The sequence below is a fragment of the Cibotium barometz genome, chromosome 3 (genome assembly GCF_041138505.1).
Source record: "Cibotium barometz isolate CiBa-2024 chromosome 3, ASM4113850v1, whole genome shotgun sequence".
Lineage (NCBI taxonomy): Eukaryota > Viridiplantae > Streptophyta > Polypodiopsida > Cyatheales > Cibotiaceae > Cibotium > Cibotium barometz.
This window is the reverse complement of record NC_141048.1, coordinates 70,038,137-70,061,687: the sequence shown is the minus strand read 5'-3', so window position 1 is coordinate 70,061,687 and position 23,551 is coordinate 70,038,137. Positions and strand designations below refer to the sequence as shown.

At 43.6% G+C, this 23,551-nt stretch overlaps 1 protein-coding gene across 8 annotated transcripts in view; it reads right to left on the bottom strand.

Moving 5' to 3' along the window:
• The window catches only part of LOC147640482 (uncharacterized), an 81,051-nt gene that overhangs the window by 29,783 nt on the left and 27,717 nt on the right, over window positions 1-23,551 (bottom strand). For 4 of the 8 annotated variants that reach the window (XM_086781146.1, XM_086781192.1, XM_086781157.1 and 1 more), the window contains exons 5-7: window positions 22,633-22,736; window positions 17,725-17,805; window positions 17,503-17,583 (exon numbers count right to left, since the gene is read on the bottom strand). In XM_086781146.1, coding sequence (XP_086637272.1) covers window positions 17,503-17,583; window positions 17,725-17,805; window positions 22,633-22,736 — 266 coding nt within the window. Of the gene's footprint in view, window positions 1-17,502; window positions 17,585-17,724; window positions 17,806-22,632; window positions 22,737-23,551 lie in introns of all 8 variants that reach the window. The other 4 variants (XM_086781165.1, XM_086781171.1, XM_086781150.1 and 1 more) reach the window with 3 other exon arrangements.

Genomic DNA, 23,551 nt, shown 5'->3' with positions numbered 1-23,551 from the left:
TTTAAACCTAGCATGGTCTTATGGGGTCTGGGAAGCATGTAGAAGTCTAGGGTTAGGCTTTGTGGGCTGATTGCTGTAGAAAAACAGCAAGCAACTCTTCATGGGAAACATGGAGCGTGTTCTCCGACTAAAGACATGCTCCACGTTATAGATTTGCGAGCAAACTATAAGAATATAATTTCCATAATGGAAGGAGAAAGTTCATTGAGTGGAATGATGACTGCCAACAGTGTTGGGAGGACTAGCAAGCAATGTGCCAGAGAGATCCAAGCTCAAGAAGTAGAATTAGTGAAAGCCCAAGAGCAGAAGATTCACCTCACGTTAAAACTCAACAAGAGGGTGGTCACGGGGGTGCCTGAGAGCTTCCAAGGAAGGAGGTGGCAAAGGAGGCCGGTCCCCCAAGTAAGACGACTAGACTGGTGGAAGACACCAAGGTAGAGACCAAATAAGAACAAGTTGACACTGCTCGTGTAACACGCGGAAGCTCTGGGTAGTCGTCTTTCAGCCCTAAACACTCTTGAAGACCGTCTTGATGCAAAAACGCACCATGATGCAAAAACGCAAGTAGAGAGAGAGTAGAGAGAGAGAGTGAGAAGTGCTGGAATTTCAGTATATACTATGTACAAAAAAAGGTACAATTCTGTACAGCACTTGGCTGCCCACTTGAAAAGGTGATAAACCCTAATTCTGGCCCCCTATGGGACCCTCCTACTGACTCACACCCCTAGTGGGTGGAATGGTTAAACAAGGAGCAAAGGGGGCTATTTATAGCCCCTTGGAGTACAAGGGAAACTGGCCGACTGCTGGTCGGCCAGTTCATAATTCATTAATTCCAATAAATGCAGCCGACTGTGGTATCTTGGATGCGCCTGCTGCCAGCCCCTTCTGTCCTGCAGCCGACAGCCCCTTGGGTACTGCTGATGTCATCCTCCATGCAGCCGACAGCCTTCTGATCCCTGCTAGGCTCCAAGTTCTGCTCCATGTCCATCTTCTGCTGGTTCATAGTCTTTTTCTGCTTGCCTCTTCTGGATCTAGCCCTGGAAATGTCCATGGCATCTGTGATGCACATGACATCCCCCTCTGCTAAACTTGATGACGGGAATCCAACCTGCTCTTGGATGACTGTCATCATCCCAATCCTGTTCCGAAGTCCCTCTGTCATCTTCCATCCCTGGCAAACCTTTTTCTCTGAAACTCCGTTCTGTTCTCCAAACCACTCTGTCTCTAATGAAGATCTATGCATCTGGTCTTCCTCTAGTCCACAATCCATTCCTGCCCTGACTCTGAACACCGTCTTGGTCTTCGTTCCTGGAACTGTGTCTGGCACTCTCACATCACCCTTGGAGGATCAACCTCCCTTGGGACCGTTCCCTTAGAACCCATCTGGCTCACGGAACTGACATCCCCATCTGGCACTGTGGAACACCACCAACAAACCTCCTGGGAGTTCTTCCCGATCTGTGTTCCCGCCTTGGGCTTCAAATCCGTGTACTTTCCTGTACCTTGGACCTGTACACCATCATATGGGACTGAATCAGTGTTTAGCTTTGCTGAGCCTGATGCTCTGATACCAATGTAACACGCGGAAGCTCTGGGTAGTCGTCTTTCAGCCCTAAACACTCTTGAAGACCGTCTTGATGCAAAAACGCACCATGATGCAAAAACGCAGGTAGAGAGAGAGTAGAGAGAGAGAGTGAGAAGTGCTGGAATTTCAGTATATACTATGTACAAAAAAAGGTACAATTCTGTACAGCACTTGGCTGCCCACTTGAAAAGGTGATAAACCCTAATTCTGGCCCCCTATGGGACCCTCCTACTGACTCACACCCCTAGTGGGTGGAATGGTTAAACAAGGAGCAAAGGGGGCTATTTATAGCCCCTTGGAGTACAAGGGAAACTGGCCGACTGCTGGTCGGCCAGTTCATAATTCATTAATTCCAATAAATGCAGCCGACTGTGGTATCTTGGATGCGCCTGCTGCCAGCCCCTTCTGTCCTGCAGCCGACAGCCCCTTGGGTACTGCTGATGTCATCCTCCATGCAGCCGACAGCCTTCTGATCCCTGCTAGGCTCCAAGTTCTGCTCCATGTCCATCTTCTGCTGGTTCATAGTCTTTTTCTGCTTGCCTCTTCTGGATCTAGCCCTGGAAATGTCCATGGCATCTGTGATGCACATGACAGCTCGAGATGGATTATGAAGGTGAGAAGTTAGAAGCTTCTCAGGAAGACACATTGCTCAAGGATGAGTTACGGAGCCTATAGATCAACCATGGGGAGGAATTTGTTAGTACGGAGGAATCTGCCGGTACAGAGGACTCCGGATAAGAAGACAAAAGGGAGGAATCTCTTCGTAGAGGATGAGATCGACCCAACAATTCCCGAGGAGATGGATCTCTCCATATCCTGTTTGGAAGAGGATCACCCCAACAAATCTGGAGGAGGTGGATCTCTCCGAATCTTGTTTGAGAAGGATGAGGTCAGCCCGATAGTTTCCAAGAGCTTTAGAAGAGTCTCTCCGAATTGGATGAGGAGAAGAGGCTACATGTCATTCAATAGATCTGGTGGACATAAAGTGAAGCGTACTAATGGACCTGAGTAGAATTGGAGCAAAGGTGTATGAAGTACCCCAATGCTCCAAGTTTGGCAGGTGGAGATGTAATGTGCATCACATCTGTGAGTGCCACATGGACATGCTTTCCCGTTGCAACCAATATCTTGGCAAGATAAGACGTAAGATATGGCTTGTTTGGGGCTGTTTTGGCAGCCTGAATGGTGCCGGACATACCCAAGATATGCACCCATGGATAGGATATGGGGCATGGTTTGGACACAAAACATGATTTTTTGGAAATTGTTTTATGGGCTGAAAAGGGGAAACCAACTTAAACACAACTTCCCAGCTTGTAGCCTATAAAAGGAGGCATTAGGCACTTCTGTATGCATCCATCTGCCACAATCTGCAAGACCAGAAGCAAGGAACAAGGGCACGTTGTGGACCAGCACAAGCTACTTCTTGGCAAGTGAAGGATAGCACGCGTTTTTGGTATGCATCATAGGATAGCATGCACAAATTGGATCTAAGTCTAGATCCAAGAACCATCATGCATATTCATGTTTTGGAATATACAATAGATTAGGGTTATCTCTCTCATCTTGTGTGTGTTTTTGCTAAACATAGGATTAGCGTTAATCTCATTTTCTTAGCACCAATCACAAACATGCTTCGGCTACGCTTGTCAAATTGGAGCTCAACAAGTGGACGTGAGATTCTCAACACCGTCGACATCCAATGGGATTGGGAGACCATGGATGTAACACCCCAGCCTACCAAAACAGCCCCTCCCCCCCCCTCCCCCCTGCGCCGGGCGACACGAGACCTGCTTGCACCTTGCACACGTGGAATTATCCGGGATGGGGCATTATCTTCATTGATGCTAACAACCCCATGAGACACTTTCGCTTCTTTGACTATACCGTAAAGAATGGCATGCTATCCATGCTTAGAACCATGCATAGGATACCTATGAGATTACTCCTTCCATATACAATCAAGAATGACATGCTATGCATGCTTAGATCCATGCAGAGGATACCTTCCATATAGAAGAAATTATGGCATAGACTTTGGCATCCTTGCAGGAGGAGGTAGATCTCTCTTTTCTTATGGCTTTTCTTGCATGGTGGATTTCCGATTAACCAGTAGAGAGTAATTCTTGGAGCAGCTCCAATCGTGCCCTAGATGGGCAGCTGCTATTGCGCCACTTTAGCATTGCATTTGGAGTTGCAAAAACCCCCATATGATCTCGTCTTCTAATTTCCTGCTCATTAGTTGTTTCAAGACAAACAATATGTTGCTTGGTTCATCTAGTCCACAAGTTTTCTATGAGGGTAGGGATTTAGAGTCGGCCCTCAATGTTCATAGAGAGGTGGTTCATATATGCAATCTTAGACATATCCCAAATCCACAATTTGTATCACTCCAAGGCCCAATGGAATCTTACTAGGAGATCATTGCCAATGTCACACATGGCTGATTTGGAGAACCAGATGCATAAGGCTATTGATAGCACCCAAACTTTATATACATAGTCGATATGTATCATACGGGGAAGATATCATTACATATATGGCCACTTAGGCACGTATACAATGTCCTTCCAAATCTGCACAATCTATGTGCACTGCCATTCTTGCGGAATAAGATCATAAGATATTTTTCTCTACTCTGTCCGTACTTTCTCGGCATCATCAAATCTCAGATTGGCTATGCACACCTTGTCTTTTAGGATTTGACGAGCCTTGGCCACATTTCTGTAATGTTTTGTTCAAACTTAATATAAGTATTGTTTCTTACAAAAAAAATACAATCCTTTCTATATACTAAATTTGTGTCACCATTTTGCCACCAAGCGGTGACAATGAAATGACCTCTCTGCTTCGAGCCTTTGAGCTATGGATTTGAGTCCTTTGGGCTCTAGATTCACTCCCCATGCCTACAAGATTTCCGTGTACAGACTGCAAGCTCGGGACCTAAGTCCTTACCAACAAGACTCTTTGTTTGTGGCCGGAATAGCCATGGACTACAAGCTACGTCAATGGGAAATTGTCGTTTACAAATAATGCATTGCGTCTCATGTTTGCATGCCTCACAATTTTTTTAACTAAACTGTTTGGTTTTCCTACTTGGCCTATGTGTCCAATTCAAAGTCGAGGACACTACCTGTGATTTGTGTGCATCTAATTAGCTTGTGGCTACGTGAACAGATGGTAAGTATGGTTTCTACCCCTTAGTTTATTTTGTAAGCTTTGTACGTTCTAACTTGTTTTGTAGGTTCACATCCACTTAAGAGTGGACAGGCGATTTCATTAACAAGGTTGGGCCTTTTATATAACGGTTGGCCAAAGGAAGGGTGCCTCTATACATGGTGTGGTGTGGGCACCCCCTCCAAGGGCACCCGACACACTTCGAGCAAGTGTGCCCATGACCTAACACTTCGCATGAAGTGGAAGTATGCCCACCTACCAACTTTAAGAGTGTTCCTCTCTCTCTCTCTGTGGATTGTGTAACTTGGTTGAGCACAGCACTAATCAATACACTTAAATACACCAAGATTTAATGGACAACATGCTCAATACAAGAATTAATTTGTTGAATTGACAAGGGACGCACAATGAGCCGGAATGGCTGGCCCCTCCCTCAAACAAAGTATATTGATCTTGGGAGAATCAAGTACATAGTGTCATGGGCATTTTTGACCAGATTTCCATTCCAATGCATATGAATATAGTATTTCAAACAATGTGGTTATCGGTGTAGACTTGCAACTCACACTACCCTCTCAAGTGCCCATGTTCCCTACCATCTGCTCTCTATTGTTCCACCAACACATGGTAGCCACAATCTGCAACGTAGGACAAGAGAACACTACACAGGGTATGTGATCATGGAGTCCGGTTCCTCCCTCTTGCTACTTGCTTCCATATTTAAGCATCAAAGCTTACCAATTGCAAGTAGAGTCGATGACAGTGGAAGTCTTCGCGATGGAAGTATTTGGAGTGTTGAAATCTTCAGTTTGTCACAATCCTTCGCGACAAAAGTCCTGAAGAGGATGAAGGGAATCCTGGGAAAGCTTCCCCTATGGTTCAACTTGAGAAAGGAAGGCTGAAATTAGGGTTTTCAGCAAAAAGACCAAAAATTACAGAAAAAAGAAGAGCTATTTTGCTGAATTTCAATCATTGGGAGTGTGTGGGAGAGTGAACACCACCTGAAAACACTCTTGGAAGCTTGAAAAACACACTAGCAAGCTTGGATATGGAGTTGGGAAGGAGAAAAGTGCAGAAAATACAACCAAAGAGGCCTCATGAAGGGAGCGCCTACTTCTAGAGAGAGGGAAGAGAGATATGGTGAGTTGTCCACTCTAGGTGTCAAGTAGAAATGAAATGTTATATTAACGTCTTCAAAAGGCCATAATGACCTATGAGACCAAAAAGTTACATCATGGTAGAGAGGACAAGTGCCTTGTGGTGCAAGCTAGAACGGACACATGGCTAGTTGCTCCCTTTGTACAAAGAGGATAAGGTTTGGGCGGTGGACAGTAGGTTTTCTCCACCTTGGGACATCAACGTGTGCGAACACAGGGCTGGTCATAGCTTATAAGTGAGTTTTGGTCGCCCAAAACTTAATGAAGTGTGTACACACTCACTTATAAATTAGTGCTAATTCCTAAGGCTAGGCTTATGACCAATACTTACCACCTGTTACATGCCACATAACCATGTCAGCAAACAGTTACACACACGGTTCACGGGCGGGCGTCCACTCACTCAGAACTACACATTGGTCAAGCAAGTATGAAAACAGCATGCAATTTCAATTGTAAGCAAGCACATAAATATGCTATGCAATACAACATTGGTATAGACAATCCCCATTCATGAGACTATACCAAAAATAGGCGTGCTCCAAACAAGTACATGAGGTACCAGACCCAATGGAACACCAATCCTCCAAGCATTTCCAAGTATGTACGCACAAGCACAAGTCCTAGTAGAAAGCCAAGTCCACAGTATCACATGAGTGGCATCAATCCTCGGCATATGCAACTGCCATGGACGCCACTCCAATGTACATACATAATGAGAAAACACGAGTGGACCAATTGGGTGGCCAAATGGTGACAGATTGAGCAAGAAAAAAAAACAGGGACAAAGAAGGGAGAAGCCAACACTGTTGTCCATACACGGTAAACAGCCCATATAACCCTATTGATTGCTACCGTACCTAGCTGATAGCACCCATGTGTACCAACTGCTCCTGAGCATGCTGTTGAACCTACTGAAACATGCATAGGTGCTCTTGTACATGCCTGAAGCTTGGTGAACGTGGACTGCTCCTCCATGGCAAATATGAAGTCTACATTGACACCGATCTACTGTTTGGTATGAAATCTAGCACAAGGTGCCAGTGAAGCTTGTACGATAATACACTCCTTGACAATAAATCATTATTGAAAAAAAGAAACATGAATAGGGGAGGGAGGAGGGAGCATCATCATTACTATACCGTGATGTTTATTTGCTTTGTGTTCTGCCATATGTTCTTGTTTAATGGTATTAATGGCCTAAGCGTAACAAGATTGTGCTCAACCCTACTAGGGGGAACTACAATTTGATTATACCATGTTTTTTTGTTGAGCCTAGCCAATGCAAAATTTACTAAAAATCAAGATTTAAAAACTCTACCATTGCTTTTACCAAATTAATTACCCACAAGCATTTGAGAGTGTTGTCTCCCGTGAAAATCCATCATGAGTCCTACCCAAGCCTAAGGCCCACATATCTTACTCCATTAATTGGCAAAGAGGACCGAATTCCTCTCCAAGCAATGAAATCTTGCTCAAATTGTAACACACTCCTTTTGAATAAAATTTGCACGGCTTCCGCGAGACAAAAGGGCTTTCACATGGGACCAGGTTTGGGTGTGTTGGCAAGTTGTGACTTCCGGAGGGTCCAGGGGTTTCGCAAAACATTTGACCATTAATGCAATTTAACACTGAAATTGGCCACTGCCTTAAACATATGCCACTTAATCCACAAAACTCTGAAAGAGAGATGTGCACAGCTGACACCACATAGAGGCCGGAATGGGCTCCTCACCCCCCCCCCCGCCCCGGGAGTATTTTATTACCCAGGAGATAATATTATGTAAAAGCTTTGCTCTCCCCACGGGATATGCCGGATTATCCATATACAAATGCCATAACACAACCCAACATGAGGAAACCATAAAATTCAGCCAATACACACAGGCTGTAAAAATACCGAGCCAATAATATAATCCATATACCTCCATGTGGGTATTGATTCTTCCCCAAAAACCACGGGTCTTCATGCAATAAAGCTGGTACAAAAGGTACAACTCTCCATTCAACAGAAACAACAATAACACGGGCTCGTACAACACTTACAAAATCTGAAACAGTAGGTACAGCCCTACATTCAACCGATACAACAAGTACACGAGCTGGTACAGCAGATACAATGGCTGGTACAACAGATACAATGGCTGGTGTTGCAAGTACAAGGATTGGTTTAGTAGGTACAGTGGTTGGTACAACAAGTACAAGGGTTGGTACAACAGGTACAATGGCTGGTACAACAAGTACAAGGGTTGGTGCAGTAGGTACAGCCCTCCATTCAGCCGATACGGAAAATACATGGACTGATACAGTATATAAAGCCCTCAAATCAATAGGTACAGCTCTCCATTCAGCCGGTAAAGTACATAAATCACCCGGTTTAGGGACGGTGCAACCATCAAGAGGCTAAAGAAATAAAGAAACCTTATGTTCAGGGGAGTGAAGGAGTGTAGGAACTCCATAAAGTGTTGTAGACAAGAATGCGAGCAACCATCATAGTAGAGCCTAATCTGCAACAAGATAGCCTCCTCCAAATGAAGAGAGAGAGCTCCAATGTATAGATTTGGCCCTCCCATGAGCTAAAATTACAAGACAAGGCTATAATGACAAGTGGAGAGCCACACAATAGCTAAAGTGACAAGTGTGCCACTTGTCTCACTTTGATCAACTTTCTAACAAGTGTGAGGCCACTTGTCTCACTTTGATCCACTTTCTTGCAACATGTTCTAATCTAAGAGATGGGTCCTTCCATAAACTTTATCTCTTAAAATATCCCAACTAGTAGCTCATTTGTCATAGGTACTTTGGCAACTCTTGGTATTTGCTCAATTCCAGATGTAATGACGCGAACACAATTTCCATTAGAGTCTGGCCAGAAATAACAACTCTCCTAAATTTTAGGAGTATGATCCTTTGTATTCCAAGATAATCCCCCATTCCCAAAGCTTGTACTTTCCAAATATTTAGACATCCTAGAGTCCACTAGACCCCTTTCATACTGGGAAATGTCCAAGTTGGTGACATCCTTCTGAGCTTCTTAAAAGTTGTCCACAACTTTAAGCGTCAAGCCATATATCCAAGACATAATCATGTTTTATCAAGTGGGCGAGAAGAGACAGACTTAAAAAAACCAATACAACTAAAAGAATCCTTGCCCAAATAAATGGGCGAGACTAAATAAGCCTCCATAATACCAATATCAAAATCATGTCCAAAATAAAGGGCAAGATAAAATAGCCCCATAAGTCTAGATATCATAATCATGTCCCAAATAAATGGGTGAGACAAAAAAGTCCCATAAGTCCAGATTTCATAACCATGTCCGAAAATAAATGGGCGAGACAAAAACAATCCCATAAGTCCAGATATCATAATCATGCCCCAAAATAAATGGGTGAGACAAAAACAGTCGCATATCATAATCATATCTCTCTGTCCATGCTCCAACTCCAAGTCAAATCCAACTCCAAGGAGCATGGAGCAGGTCCGTGTCCAACTCCGGCATCCCATACCACCGAAGCCTACCCGTAGGCCTTCTAAAACCGAGCTTCAAAAATATCCAGAGGGCAGTGGAACTGGCTCTCACCCAAAAACAGATCAAACACTTCAAATACTTCAACCATGCTGAAACCAGAGAATGAAGAAAACAAAACGGGGGGGGGGGCTAGAGTGCTCCAGCAAATAGAACACCAACACCGATTGGCCCCAAACCTTGGCGCCCCTTGCGGTATTTCTTCAATTCATTATAAGAGCTTTGAAAAGTACAACACGGTGATAAAGCCCCACTAATCTGAGAGAAAGAGAGAAATAGTCACGTGCTCAAGACCACGATCTCAACTACAACTCTCCTACTCACGCTCCTAGCCATATAGCTCAGCCGTACAAGATCAAAAACTCTACACAAAAAGACTCTCATACATGAGTCCTCATAGACAGATACTTTCTCCTCTGACTAGGGCTGCTAAAACTTGGACCGAAATATCTCAAGACAAAGAGAGGAACAACCATCCTCTTCCATGAGACCAACCTGTCCAGAAACAACTCATAGTATCACCCTATGAGCAGTTTACACCCTGATCCTTCCAGTGCTCTTGTATCTCAAACCAAAGGACTCCAAGATTTTACCAAAAGAGGGCTTCGCGTTACAGCACAGCATACCATACAGAAGGAACACCTGTACCATACCTTCCTGTTGTCAAAAGGCTCTCACCATCTCAAGCATGGATCCACAAACCCTTTCTCCAAAACAACAGTAGGGCTATACCAAACCATATGTCCTTCTTGCATCCACAGCTTTGCATGTAGCCTGTTTCCTCATGAAACCAAAGACCACACCATCCAAGAACGGTGCCAAAACAGGGTTGTTTTCCACATCTGCTTTTTCCATAACCAAGAAAGAGAAAGATAAAGAACCTTTCAAGCCAACCCTGAATACACATAGGTTCAAGACGAAGAGGAACAACCGGATTTCTTCCGTAAACACTCTCCCGTGCATCCTTAGCTTGAACTCCTGTTCCCAAGTCTTGCCAACAGTCTTGTCACACAACTTTCCTTCCACACTCAGGCTGTCATACCTCTCCTCTCACAAGAGGCCAAGGTTTGCTTGCACAAGCCGCCCCTATAACAGCCCACGAACCAGGAAGGAGAAGAGCGAGAAAGAGAGAGATCTCCACGACTCCACCCCCACAATGCCCATGGATGGCCGCACGCTCCTCCCTATCCTCCTCCAGATAAGAATGCTTTTTCTTTTAATAAGTTCGGCCAAAAGCCAAAAACACGCAACTTATGCTTTTATTTTAAAATAAATGATCTTTCGTTTTTTTGTTTTTAAATAAGTTGCAAAAGCTGCTTGCGCCCAACAAGGGGGAAGTCCCTCGCACAAAAAGCGGGTCCCCGAGCCTGTCCATCACCCACAACCATCTGGCCACTGATGAGCTGTCCGGCACATGGCCAAACCCTAGCACGCTGCCCAAAATGGTGTCATCAGAACTGTTGTCCAAAAAGCTACTACCAAGCTGTCCCAATAGCTGTACCAATCTGTCCATGAAGCTATTGCCCCAAACTAATGCCATCCACACTGTCCACCATGTTCTCGTGCACACTTGCATAATGTCAAGAGAAAAACACAGGGCCATAACACCTTCGACACGACAACCCACGTACTCGCCATGTGTGTGGCATGAGCGTGTCTACTCTCCTAGTCCAAAAAAGACCTTTAGTGATGCATCCGCACAACTATGTCTCTCAATAACCCAAGCTCTCACTTATATATTGATAACTACGCCATAAATAGCTAACTCGCTCTAAAAGTTCATTAAGCTTGTTTTATCAATCCAAGAACCCTACCCTAGTATGAGCCTGCTAATCCCTAATTCCGGGTCCCCATAACCCCACTGGTTTAGTTCCCTAATCCGTATATTAGTGATCAATGAATCCCAAGATCTCATCAATGTATATCCCAAAGAGTGTAGGAGAGAACGGGCAGCCTTGTTTGACCCCAATAGTACTATTGATATGTCCAGAAGGCCCCCAAGTGCACAAACCCTACCATTCACAAACTCATATAATGCCATCACTCCCCACATCATCTCACATGGATAGTGGAGCTCTAGTAAGTGCCCAAGAAGTCTTTACCTGAGAACCGAGTAAAAGCCTTGTGGAAATCGACAAAGCAAGTATAAACCCGTTATTGGTGTCTGCTAGCCTCCTCCATGATGGCCATGAGGGTAAAGATATGATCCAATGTTGAATAGTTCTTCCTAAAGCCTGCCTGTCCTGGTTCTCTTTGCCTCTAGCTCTTCAATGCCAATCTCTCTGCCCATAGATCCATAGTCACATGAAAACCCGTTTTGTCCCTATGAAGCACGAAATAGATGAAATGGCGAAATAGATGAAATGTTTCAAAATGAATCGAAACGCTCCCGACCGAAACGCCATTTCACCCAAAAATGAGTTTTTTTCCAAATTTGATTTTAAAAATAAAAAACTTATTCTTCTTCCCCTTCACTTTCATCTTCTCTTTCATCTTAATTTTCTTTAAAAAACCTGTAAAGACGAAACAATGAAATAGATGAAAAGCTTCTTTTGACTATGTGTTCACAGTTCTCAAATTGTTGAAATTTCATAGAAGTATTCCACTAGCTCTTTATTTCTCACTTAGCCCCAATTTATAAATCCCAATTTCATACTTTCAACCTCAATGGTCGAAAGACCGTTTTGTCCAGATTTGACTTCTTGGTCAATTTCATCTATTTTCACACTCAATTGTTAAAATTTCCTACAAGTGTTGTACTAGCTCTTCAATTTTTCACTTTCTTATTCATTAATCCCAAATTTGATACTTCAACCTCAATTGCACCTAGTTTCACACCCAATTGTTGGAATTTCTTACACTTTCTTCAATTTCTCACTTTTTCCCAATTTACAAATCCCAGTTCCATATTTTCAACCTTAATTGCATCTAATTTCATACCCAATTGTTAAAATTTCTTACGTTTTTTTCATTTTCCACTCTTCCCCAATTTGATTCAACAAGTCACTTCGAAGCCTCTCCATTTTGTCCATAGAGACAAGACAAAATGAAACGAAACATGTTGAAACCACAAAACAACGAAACACACAAAACATTTCTTGTGGCTATGCACAGATCTTGCCCCAAGGTGCGGCCAACCATGACAGTCCGATAGTTTTTGGGGTCAATACAATCTCCTACCTTATGGATAGGCACAATGGTGTTTGTGGTCCAAGAGGGGGGAACGCCTTCACACAAAGCCCTATCAAAGATATGTGCACACTGCAAGGATAGGGGCCAAGATGGTGGATCCATGTGCGATGTGGGTGTCTTGAGGTATGCATAAAAGATTTTTTTTAATTATAAAAGTGTTACTTTTATCATAATTGATTTTCATGCATAGAAGTATGCATAAAAGATTATTTTTTTCTTATAAAAAAGTTACTTTTATCATATTTGATTTTCATGCATAGAGGTTATTTTTTTATTATAAAAGTGTTACTTTCATCATAAATGATTTTATTATAAAAGTGTTACTTTCATCATAAATGATTTTATGCATAAATTAGATGCATAAAAGAAATTCTTTTATATTAAAAGAGTGATTTTTATCATAAATGATTGTATGCATAAACATATGCATAAAAGATATTTTTTTATATTAAAAGTGTGATTTTTATCATAAATGATTTTATGCATAAATAGGATGCATAAGGTGCGTCTGAAGTGTCCCCACACTCAAAAAAGAGTTACTACAATCCACACTCGCACTTTGCCAAGAATGTACACTCTTTCAACAGGTAAGGCAATGGAAATCTCTCTACATTTCACTTGCAGAGATCCATCCAATCTCCTTTTCCTGCAAAAGGGGTAAAGTCGTGTGACTCTGCACTCATCATACAACCCGTTTTGTTGTGAGCCCATCGAGGGTTTGGCAATGACGCAAAGGATTTATGGGAAGCTAGCTTGGGCGGATTTGTGTAGAACAAATGTTAGTTGTGTTGTGATGGCTTAGAGTGATGATGAGAGGTCGAGGACGACTGTCTGGCAATATAAGTGATCACAATGACTAAGTCAAAGTCATCGTGAAAATGAATGCAGGTGAAGGTGCATGTGGGGGGGGGGGGGGGATCTCGAGTGCGGCAAGGGGGGAAAAGATATGGTGAAGCAAGCCTAAATGGGTGGTGGTGGGATGGTGAAGTCCCAGATATGTCACATAAGAGCTGGAGACCCCATCAAGTAATCCATGGTGGTACAGCCACCCCTGTATGGGAAGCTAGTCAAGCTCTGCAAGGTGAGCCAATAGAACATCCCATTGTAGATCAGCAACTCATGCGTGGCGCCCATGTTCAACGAACTCCTGCCAGTAACGTCTCAAGTGTCCTAATCCACCGTGGTACAGCCACCCCTGTATGGGAAGCTAGTCAAGCTCTGCAAGGTGGGCCAACGGAACATCCCATTGTAGATCAGCAACTCATGCGTGGCTCCCATGTCCAACGAAATCCTGCCAGTGACGTCTCAAGTGTCTTATGATGACTATTGTAGTCCCTGGTCTCTGTCTACAAGCATAATTGGGTCTCCATGAAAGTCATGCATATGCACCTACATCTCGGTTGTGCATGCATTGAAGTTGCCCAAAAGGAGGATCTCCCTATTGGGCGAACTCCACAATATCTGCAAACAATAGGGCATATGGCAACTATCCATTCTGCAACAAATCCCGCGCATAGGCAAATGTCTATAGTAGGAAACAACATACTGCATAGGTGGGGACGAAACAGGCATTAACGTATACAAAAGAATAAAGGGTCTATGAAACCAAAAGTGTTACACTGTGTCCATTAAGTGACCTGAATCGTGAAAAAAACACAAAAACCCAACTAGAGCTGAAAGAAAAATACAGCCATGTAAGTACCAATGGTACAATGCTACAATGGTACAGTGTGAGGGGATCAAAGTCGATCCTGGACATCTATGACTGTATAGAGGCTCCCCACATCCTAGTACCTGTAGAGGGGCGCTCATGTCCCTCTCTCGGATCTGAAGCTGTAGGGTGGAGCATCTCCTCAAGCTAGTGGGTCTTGGGCATCTACCTCACTGAACCCCGATCGCTTTGTCTGGGACGATGCCGGGAAAGAGGGGGGGGGGGAGAGGGGAGTGAGGGGCATATGGACTGTCAGTGTGCACTACCTAGTCTAACTGCAAGAAAGGTGCAGCTAGATTAACCTAAGATTATCCTAATTAGCCTTGATTAGGGAAAGCAAGAAAGATTATCACTAAGAAGCATGGAAAGTAAAGTGTAATGAATTTCATAAGATGTCAAAAAGGTCCCAATCTCCTAGAGCACATACCTTTTATAGTCCCAAGGCCCATGTGCCCTAATCCCACATGTAAATGACCCTAAGCCCATGGGCCTAGGCCCATCCCATGTGCATGTGCATCCTAAGCCCATGTGCATGTTACAAACCATTCCCTCCTAACATGATTTCGTCCTCGAAAGGATGGTCATGCCCAAAGAAAAGACATATACAAATGGCTATGTACAAAAGTCAAAAATCATATCCATGACTGAATGTCGATGTAGCAGAAGACCCATACATGAATCATATGAACCCCAAGGTCAAATGGAAAGAATAAAGGACTCCCGTCGATGATGAGGGTATCTATGCAACCACCTAGATCGAAGGGAAATCGGAGGCATGCGAAATCCAAGGTAATGGTCCCACGATAATCTGGTGCAAGTGGAGAGGATAAGGAACCACTGTCGATGACGAAGCCAGTCGAGTACCCTCCAGGATTAAAGGGATATGTATGGTATATATCTCGTACTGTCAAAGCTAAAATGGTAATAGCTCCGGGGTCAAAAGGAGAGCTCAACTCCAAAGCCGAAGTAATGGTAGCTCCTTGATCAAACGGAAAGCTCAACTCCGAAGAGATATTAGCTCCAGGGTCGAAAGGACAACTCGTAAGCCCATCCTCAGGACCACAATGTGAATCTGGCACGAAAGGTATCCACCAAAGAAACTCAAAACTCCTGGCCAGAATGTCAAATGGTCCTAGCACAAAAGTATCATCATGTAGGCCAAGACTGAAATATGTCATAGATGCATCTAAATGTCGAGCCACATACCCAAAAACTATGCTCCTCAAATGGCAAAGAATGCATCCAAAAAAAAATGTCCTGGCTCCAAAGAACATAGGCTTGTGTCACCATCCATGGAAGTCAAAAGAATGCATCATGCGAGGGTAAGTGTGAATCAATGCTGTCATCCCAAGTAGTATCACTCAAAATGTCAAAAACATGATCCACTACATCAATAGGTATATGGACATGAGCCAAACCATGCACTACCTCCTCATGTGCAAAATCCTCTGTGTGTGTATGATGATCTAAGATATCAATATACTCATTAGCATCATCATAATCATCACCGAAAAATGAAGAGGTATCCTCACATGAAAGATAAATGGTATCATCCTCTAAATCATCATTTACGACGTCTCCAAGGCCTCCTTGGTCATCCTCATAAACATGGTCTATCTCCATCAATGATGCCCCTATCTGACCTAAATCCCATGATAAATCTATCTCCAACAATATAGGAACTAAGGAGATATCTAGATCAAATGCAAAGATCTCTAGATCCATATGCATAATCCTCTCTCCTACGAAGCCTCACCTCAACAAAATCATCACTATGCTCACGTGCAATGCCTAATTGCCCAAGTATATGCACTAAACCCAAGTAAATGCTTCCAGGTATGCTATGAGAGCCAGGATTAGAGATAGAATCATAGATATCTCCATGAATAGAGGATCTAAAAGAGTAACCTGACTCATCTAGCACTAGAAACTCAAGTCTATGCTCCATCCTGGGTAAGATGAAAGAAACTCATGATGCGGGACTGTAAGTATCTCGGCTCATCTGTGCCTCTCTGCATAGCTGATCCATGTGGTGATGCGGCTCCACCAACCTCCAGGTAGAGTCTCGGGCATCGCTAGTCTGGGAAATCAATGACCCGAGTCAGTGAGCCAAATCCCTCCCTGAAGAAGTAATGAAACATCCCACTTATCTCATAGTGCACTAAAGATCTGAAAAGAGAGTGCTCCTCCCTTTCGACCTCTAGTGAATAGAAAGAAACAAACATTTCATTAATGTCTACTAAAGACACCAAGGGTCTATGATACCAAAAGTGATACAATGGTACCATGGATATACCGGGCCATGGAAAACAGAAATAACACGTGTATGCACATGTAATCAACAGATGATCGTCAGATGATCCTCGGTAGAGCAAGATATGCCATTATCAGCTAATGACGATACTCCCGTGAGAGAGAAGAAGATATATTAACCTCTTGCAAAAGACCCAACAGGTCTATGAGGCAAAAGATAAACAATGTCTCCATGGGTTTGATCCTTTTTTTGTTGTGACTAAAGAGGTTGGGGGAACCAGCGGTATGACCTTAAAGGACCCAAATGCTTTTGTTACCTTCATAATATCCTTGGGACACGAGAAACGTGTCAGGCACCCACCATCCTTGGGTAGCACATCTTTGTCGGGGTTGTCTTGTTTTACAGGTCGGTTTCATGGAGGATCATCATCCTCATCATCGTGGATACAAATTGGATGTACAAGATATGGGGGTGTGAGCGTGGGAGAGGGAGCTATCCATCGATGTGTGGTAGGGGTCCATAAAGGATGTCTAGCATCAGCGAGAGGGTGAGAGATTTGCAGGGCTTAGGAGAAGTTGGAACGAGGTAGCAACTGTAGATCCTTAGTGGCGGGCAAGGATCTCATCAATCTGGGGCTGGTGAGCCTAGGGTGCTCAAGGTCTAGGAGGGTGAGGCCATTTGGCTCTCTAAATTGCGGTGGCACGAGGCAGGGTAACTCCAGTCGCGAGAGAGGAGAGAGAGAGAGAGAGAGAGAGAGAGAGAGAGAGAATCCACCACTAAGAGCTACCTACGCAATCATTGCTTGCATCTGTCATCTAACAACGTTGCCAATCTTTTTTCAAACTAAGGAAAAGAAAACTAACCTAAAACAATAAAGGAAATTTAAGATCGACTCACCTGCTCCCAAGGTGACAAAGATGGATCCAAGGATAAGTGACGCCAGCATACAAAATTGAACGAGTCGACATTGTGCTCAACCTACACACTCAAACATTCAATCCAAGAGTAAATGCACCTAGAACTAAAGCAAGATGTACATTGACAAAAACGCTGGTAGAAATACAAGCAGTAGAAGTAGAATGAAGAAGCTCCAATCTAGAGAATAGAAAATGGCCATACTGGAAGCCCAACCTAATACGTAAAACTTTGTGCTGAGACTGCTCATATGCCTTTCTGTAATCATCTACAATGTTTGAAATACTGCAATAGTAGATGAAAAAACCTTCATTAGTAATCACAGGGTAAGAACAAGGAATTTCATTGAAAATTTTATGTCATGACAACATTTTCCCTTCTGAAAAAATAGGCTTTCAGTAAATGAAACAGACAGTGACACATTCCAAAAAAAAGCTGAGTCATTCTTTAGTAGGCATATGAGCCAAGCCCATTACCCATGAAGGAATTAGTCAAGTGATTAATGAGATGCCAAGACAGTCCAATAAGGGAAGAAGAAATCAACAACTGGCATGTGTGCTCCTCGGGCAACTCAAGGCATAGATCCACGCCTACATGAGACTAAGGCTTGTTGCGGGATCATTTATTACATGTTCTCCAAAGAGCTTAATGGAATGCCTCGGGTGCTTTGCCCGTGAGACGGACACTTTCTGTCTACGCATCTTCACGCCCTTGGTATGTTAACTATAAAGATCCGAACCTGATGATAGCCACTCTTGAGATCTATCTTTGAGCAGAGCTTTGCACTATTGAGTCGCTCAAGCTGCATAAACAAGATAGGTGCAACAAAGAGCGATGATGAGGACTAGATAAATCCAACTCGGAGTAGCTAGGAAAGTTGTTACTCCAGTTCGCCCTCCAATGCCTTAGAAAGGCAATAGGGAAACTTACTGGGTGGTTCTGTTCCGGGTGGAAGCTGGGGACAGGAGATCATCCTTTAGCATGTTGTCTTGGAACTACGCTAGGAGACCGTCTAGCTTTTGCTTCAAAGGGTTTACTGACTAAGCAACGGACTGTTAGCTACGGACATAAATCAAAGCGCATTGGGCTCCTCTTCAGATAGCTTGTGGGGCCTGGATCAAGAATGGGTGCATAATCCGTAAACCACTAAATGCCTAGAATCATATCACACCCCAAGAGAGGTGAGACAATGAAGTCTCACTTAAATGTGGCCTTCTAAACCATGAATGCCATCTGTTGAGCCTTATGAGATATGTGAGTCGAAGACCGGATGTGAACCCGTCTACGTCCACATGATGGGATACAAGTGTACAACTCATCTTCTTAGCCAACTGAGGAGAAATGGCATCCTCAAAGCTACCCATATCGAAAAGGACTGAATTGTTGTCCCTTCGCTATGCCATAAGCACAAATGAGGGCTTTCTTTTGTTCCTAAACCTCACCCTCCTACTATCCTCACATACCATTGGGGGTACTGCATTTAAGGCCAGTAAGAGTTGGATGGCGTTGGTGGCCGATGTGGGAGGTGTAGATGCAACTCTGGCAATGGCTACTATGGAGGCAAAGGTCTTGTAGGCTTATACAGAGCCTGCCAATCGATACAATCTTTCTTACCCTGCTCCACGGTGTGGCAGAAGAAACATTTTTCTCCCCCTTATACTGCGTTTGCTCTTCTGATTGGAGATATCCACCAGTAATGTCCTCCTTGGCCTTTTCCTCAAGTATTTTCTAAGGCTTTAAGTCTTTATCCTTCTTGCCTCCTAAGGTGCTCTAGGAATCTTTCTTGTTGTCTTTGCTACTCTGAGCTCCCTTCCCTCCCTGAGATGATGATTGTTGAGTGGTGGATAACTGTTGTTGGGGTTTGGAGCTAGCCTAGATCTACTTGGGCTTACCTCCGTTCAGCATCATTTCCTGATTCTGAGTGAGAGTGAGAGCCCTGTCATAGGACTGTGGCTCAAAATTGCGTACAATAAACCTAATGTTAGTATCCAAACCTCTAATGAACTGTTTCAACTTATCCTCCTCGGATATACGTAATTGGTATGCTAACGTGAATACTCTATTAAAGTATGTCAGTACAGGTGACCCATTTTGGGGAGACTCTATAACACTCATCCTCAAGATCGGTCATGTATTAGGGAGGTAGAAACCGTTTTTTGAGATCAGACACAAAGGTGTCACATAAATACTGAGGACCCATGTGATCGGGTCTACATGTAGACTCGACCAATGCTACCACCAAGCAGTAAAGAGACCGCTTCATTAGAAAGGTGAGGTGTCACTAGGTGGACGCAATCTTGAGGATCTGAAAGCTTAGCCAACGAAATACAAAATGAAAAATCAATCGCATGACTTCAGCATGATCACACTTACCACAATACTTAATAAAGTTTGGTTGAGCTCGTATGACGGTAGTGGTTGGGGTGGTAGAGGAACTCGGTCCTTGGTGCGCCAGAAGAGACAGCATGTGTGCTACATAGCGGCTATCAACTGTTGGTTCTGGAGTTGCATAGCTTCACGTTCAAGCCTTTCTCAAGTTGCTTGGTCTACCCGTCTTTGGTCTTCTTCAGCCCTGTGTTTAGCCTCCTCAACCCTTCGATCATCCTCATGTCACGCTTCTTTGGCCCATCGTTCTTCCGCCCTTTTGGCATCTTCTTTTTGCCTTTGTTGCTCCATGGAACAATGTTTTCAATTCTGAGAGCTCTTTTGGCCTTCCAACTGCTTCCTTGGCTTTTTCAGCCTCTTCCTTAGCTTTTTTCTTCTTTGGTTGCTTCTTCCTCTTTAACCTCTATCTGTTGCCTTAGCAATCTGTTTTGTTCCAAGTAACTTCATGAAGTCTTCATTGCTTTGCGGAAGCGTTTCTGTAGTGGTGGTATCTTCCTTGTAGATCTCTCCTTAAACATCTTCTTTGTAGTGTTCTGACGATGTCTCTCTTGACATTGTGGAAGCCTGGGTAGATTTTCCCAACCATAGTTTTACCATCCACAGAATGCTCACTTTCGGGTAGCCAAGTTGGGTTACAACCCGCAGCTCTAATACCAATGTAGCATGCAATAGGTTGATCATCGTAACGCGCAACAAAGCCTTCTTTATACCCGTGAGTTTATGCAATTCCACTTTACTTGAGAAAGAAGGGAAGAGAGAGAAGATAGAGTCAACACAATATTGGGTCCCAATTACCCACTGAAGCCCCCCCCCCCCCCCCCCCCCCCCCCCCCCCCCCCCCCCCCCCCCCCTGCAAGCAAGAGTATTTGCTTATATTTCTTTGGAGAACTGTGTACAATGAGTATGAAAGATGATTGAAAACTGCCCAACGCAAGGACGAAGTAGACCGAACGCAAGCTGAACCATATGTTGTCCAAGATCCCTTGAATAACTCTTCAATGACCACTATGCAAACCCAGAACTGAGGGATGCACATATGCTCTTCGCGGAAGCCTTGGGGCTGTAGCACAATAAAGTGCTGCTTTGCTGAATGTATGCACAAGGCCAAAGGGCTCTAGGCACATATTATTGCTCTTGACTGTTTGTAGACTAAATTTAGGAGAATGATTTATGCTGTGGCTGATGTGTTTGCTTATATAGCGATTTATGCTGCTGGTCGGTTCACTACAGAGGCTGTCGGCCTGTTTTGTGGACAATAAAATGCTATTTTAATAGCATTAAATGTTGCGCACTTTCTCATGCTGTCCTCTTTATCCTGGCTGACTGTAGGAGCATACTCAACTGCTGGTTGCATGTCCCTTTGCTGGCCGAGTGTAGCCTGTAAGCAAGTTTATGCTGGCCGACTGTTGTTCGTGCTCTCCATGAGGCCTAGAAAGATGGCCAACATGGGCTGAATAGGCTAGCTAAGCTAGCTATACTGGCCGACATACCTAGGGTGTAAAGGCCCAAATGCAAGGTAACCCCATGATGGGTTGCCTTATGGGCTGGCCCATGTGCAAATGCCCTAACATGCTTGCTAATGCAATGACTAATGCTGAGGTTGAACTCTACAGGAGCCTATCTGATGAATTCTCCAAGTGGGTAAGAGGACTGACACATGCAAACTCTCTATGGCGGTGAAGACTGACCTACGGAGCTCGTGCGTGACATGTCCCGGACTGGGGCTCACAATGGGGTCATGGCATAAGACATAATATTCCTAGAAAAAGGTAATCCTACTGTATACATGTTTCACTGATGTAGAGCCAGTGTGTCACATAGCACTCCAGTGCAGGGTGCATATAAGAAAAAAAGAACCACCACTTTAGTGTCCCAGGCAGCCAACCTTACAACATAACATTATTTAAGATGCCATCAACAAACACCTGCATTATAACATTTGTTCTCAAAGGCATAGTAGCTGGTCCAACCTACCTTGATCCTAGGCTGCAAGCATTTATACAAATTGCAATTTAATAGTATTTCAATGCCCAAGTATTTGAAGTGCTTGACTACCTCAATTCATTGCCTATGTAATAAATAGGCATGCCTTGTGCTGAACCATTTTGGCAATCATTGTTTTGGTATTTCAAATAACAACCCACCACACTTGCAAAATTGATTCAAGGCATGCATGAGTTTTGTAGATGCTTCTAGCTGAATGCCAAGAGAACCACATCGTCTGCATACATAAGTAACAACAGTGCATTGATACTTTCCTCCCATGCAAAGGTCATAATCATCATTTCTAGCTCATCTTTGCACAGATTAGGAGAGAGTGACCAGCCTTGTGTAATACCATATTACTACAGAAGGTTTGTAGCATGCCATGTTCTGTCTTCAGCTTACATCCTACCTTCTTAAAGCGGCGGGCAACTAGTGTTCTCCAACCATGCGGCACCCCTATCTTTTGCATTCTTCTGTGCAAGCAAGATGTTATGGTGGTGAATAGAATCAACAGCCTTTTTGAAGCCCACAAAAGCAGAAGAGCCCCTCCTTGGAAGATAGTAAGAAAGATAAGATACCAAAACAATAAACAAACTCAAAATGTAGAGCCATGATGATCTTTGATCTTTAGTGTACTTCAATATTTTTGCTGCCTAGTTCATGGTCCTCAAAAATTGTCAAGGCACAGAAAGCACATTAAAGATATTGAGAGAGAATACAACATGAGAGCTCAGAACCTACCTTTCAAAGTCAAAGTCTTTATTCATGAGATTCTGCTGTCGGCTGATACCAAAAGCACCATATTTGCTGTTGTGTCTCACAAGAAGAACTATATGCTGATGGATCTGTTTCCAAGTAAATATTGACAATAAGATTTCTTGACATGAAGGGCCTCAAATCAAACTACAAGCATGGACTGTGTTGCATGGAAAGAGGAAAATGGGTTGCTCATTCAGCAAATGCATCAATAATAGAGAAATCTCTAATAGTAAAATTGAAGCGCTTCAAACTATATAGTGCAGCAATTATATTCTCTCTTTTTTTGAGAGCAACAAATGTCTGTCTTATTTTTTGAGAGGGTTTTTCACCACGGGTTATTTAGCCACCATTTATCCTTCAACAAGACATAACTTTAAAGTTTGCTTTTGCTCTTCACTGTGCTAGTGTTAATTTTCTAGTATTCCTTTCTTTCTTTGCATGTATTTCATACTCTTTCTAACTGAACACGTGGTAGTGTTGAATGGGGTGCTTTTGTCAACTGGAGTTTTTTTTACCTTGGGTAACCTAAGATGCTTGTAGAAAAGCAAGCATTCAGAGGTGGCCACGTAGGCAGCAATTAAAAAATAAAACACTCAATTAAACAAACGTAAAAAGCAGGCGCACGCTAGAGAAAACCAGCTTGGTTCCAAGTTTTTTTTAAGGATACAAAAGCAGGCCCACGGGACTGCAAAGCCCCAATCCCCAACCCGCTTCTCTGTGCCATGCGGCCTATGCCTCACCACCCCTAGCCAACCACGCCACGTAGGCATCCCCTCCATCCACACCACGAACCACCGCCTGTAGCCCAATGTGCAGATAGCCAAGGGGACACGATATTGCCGCCTGGTGGCCGTGAAGGGCAAGAAGAGAAGGGGACCTGGCCGGAGAGGGGAGGAGCTCT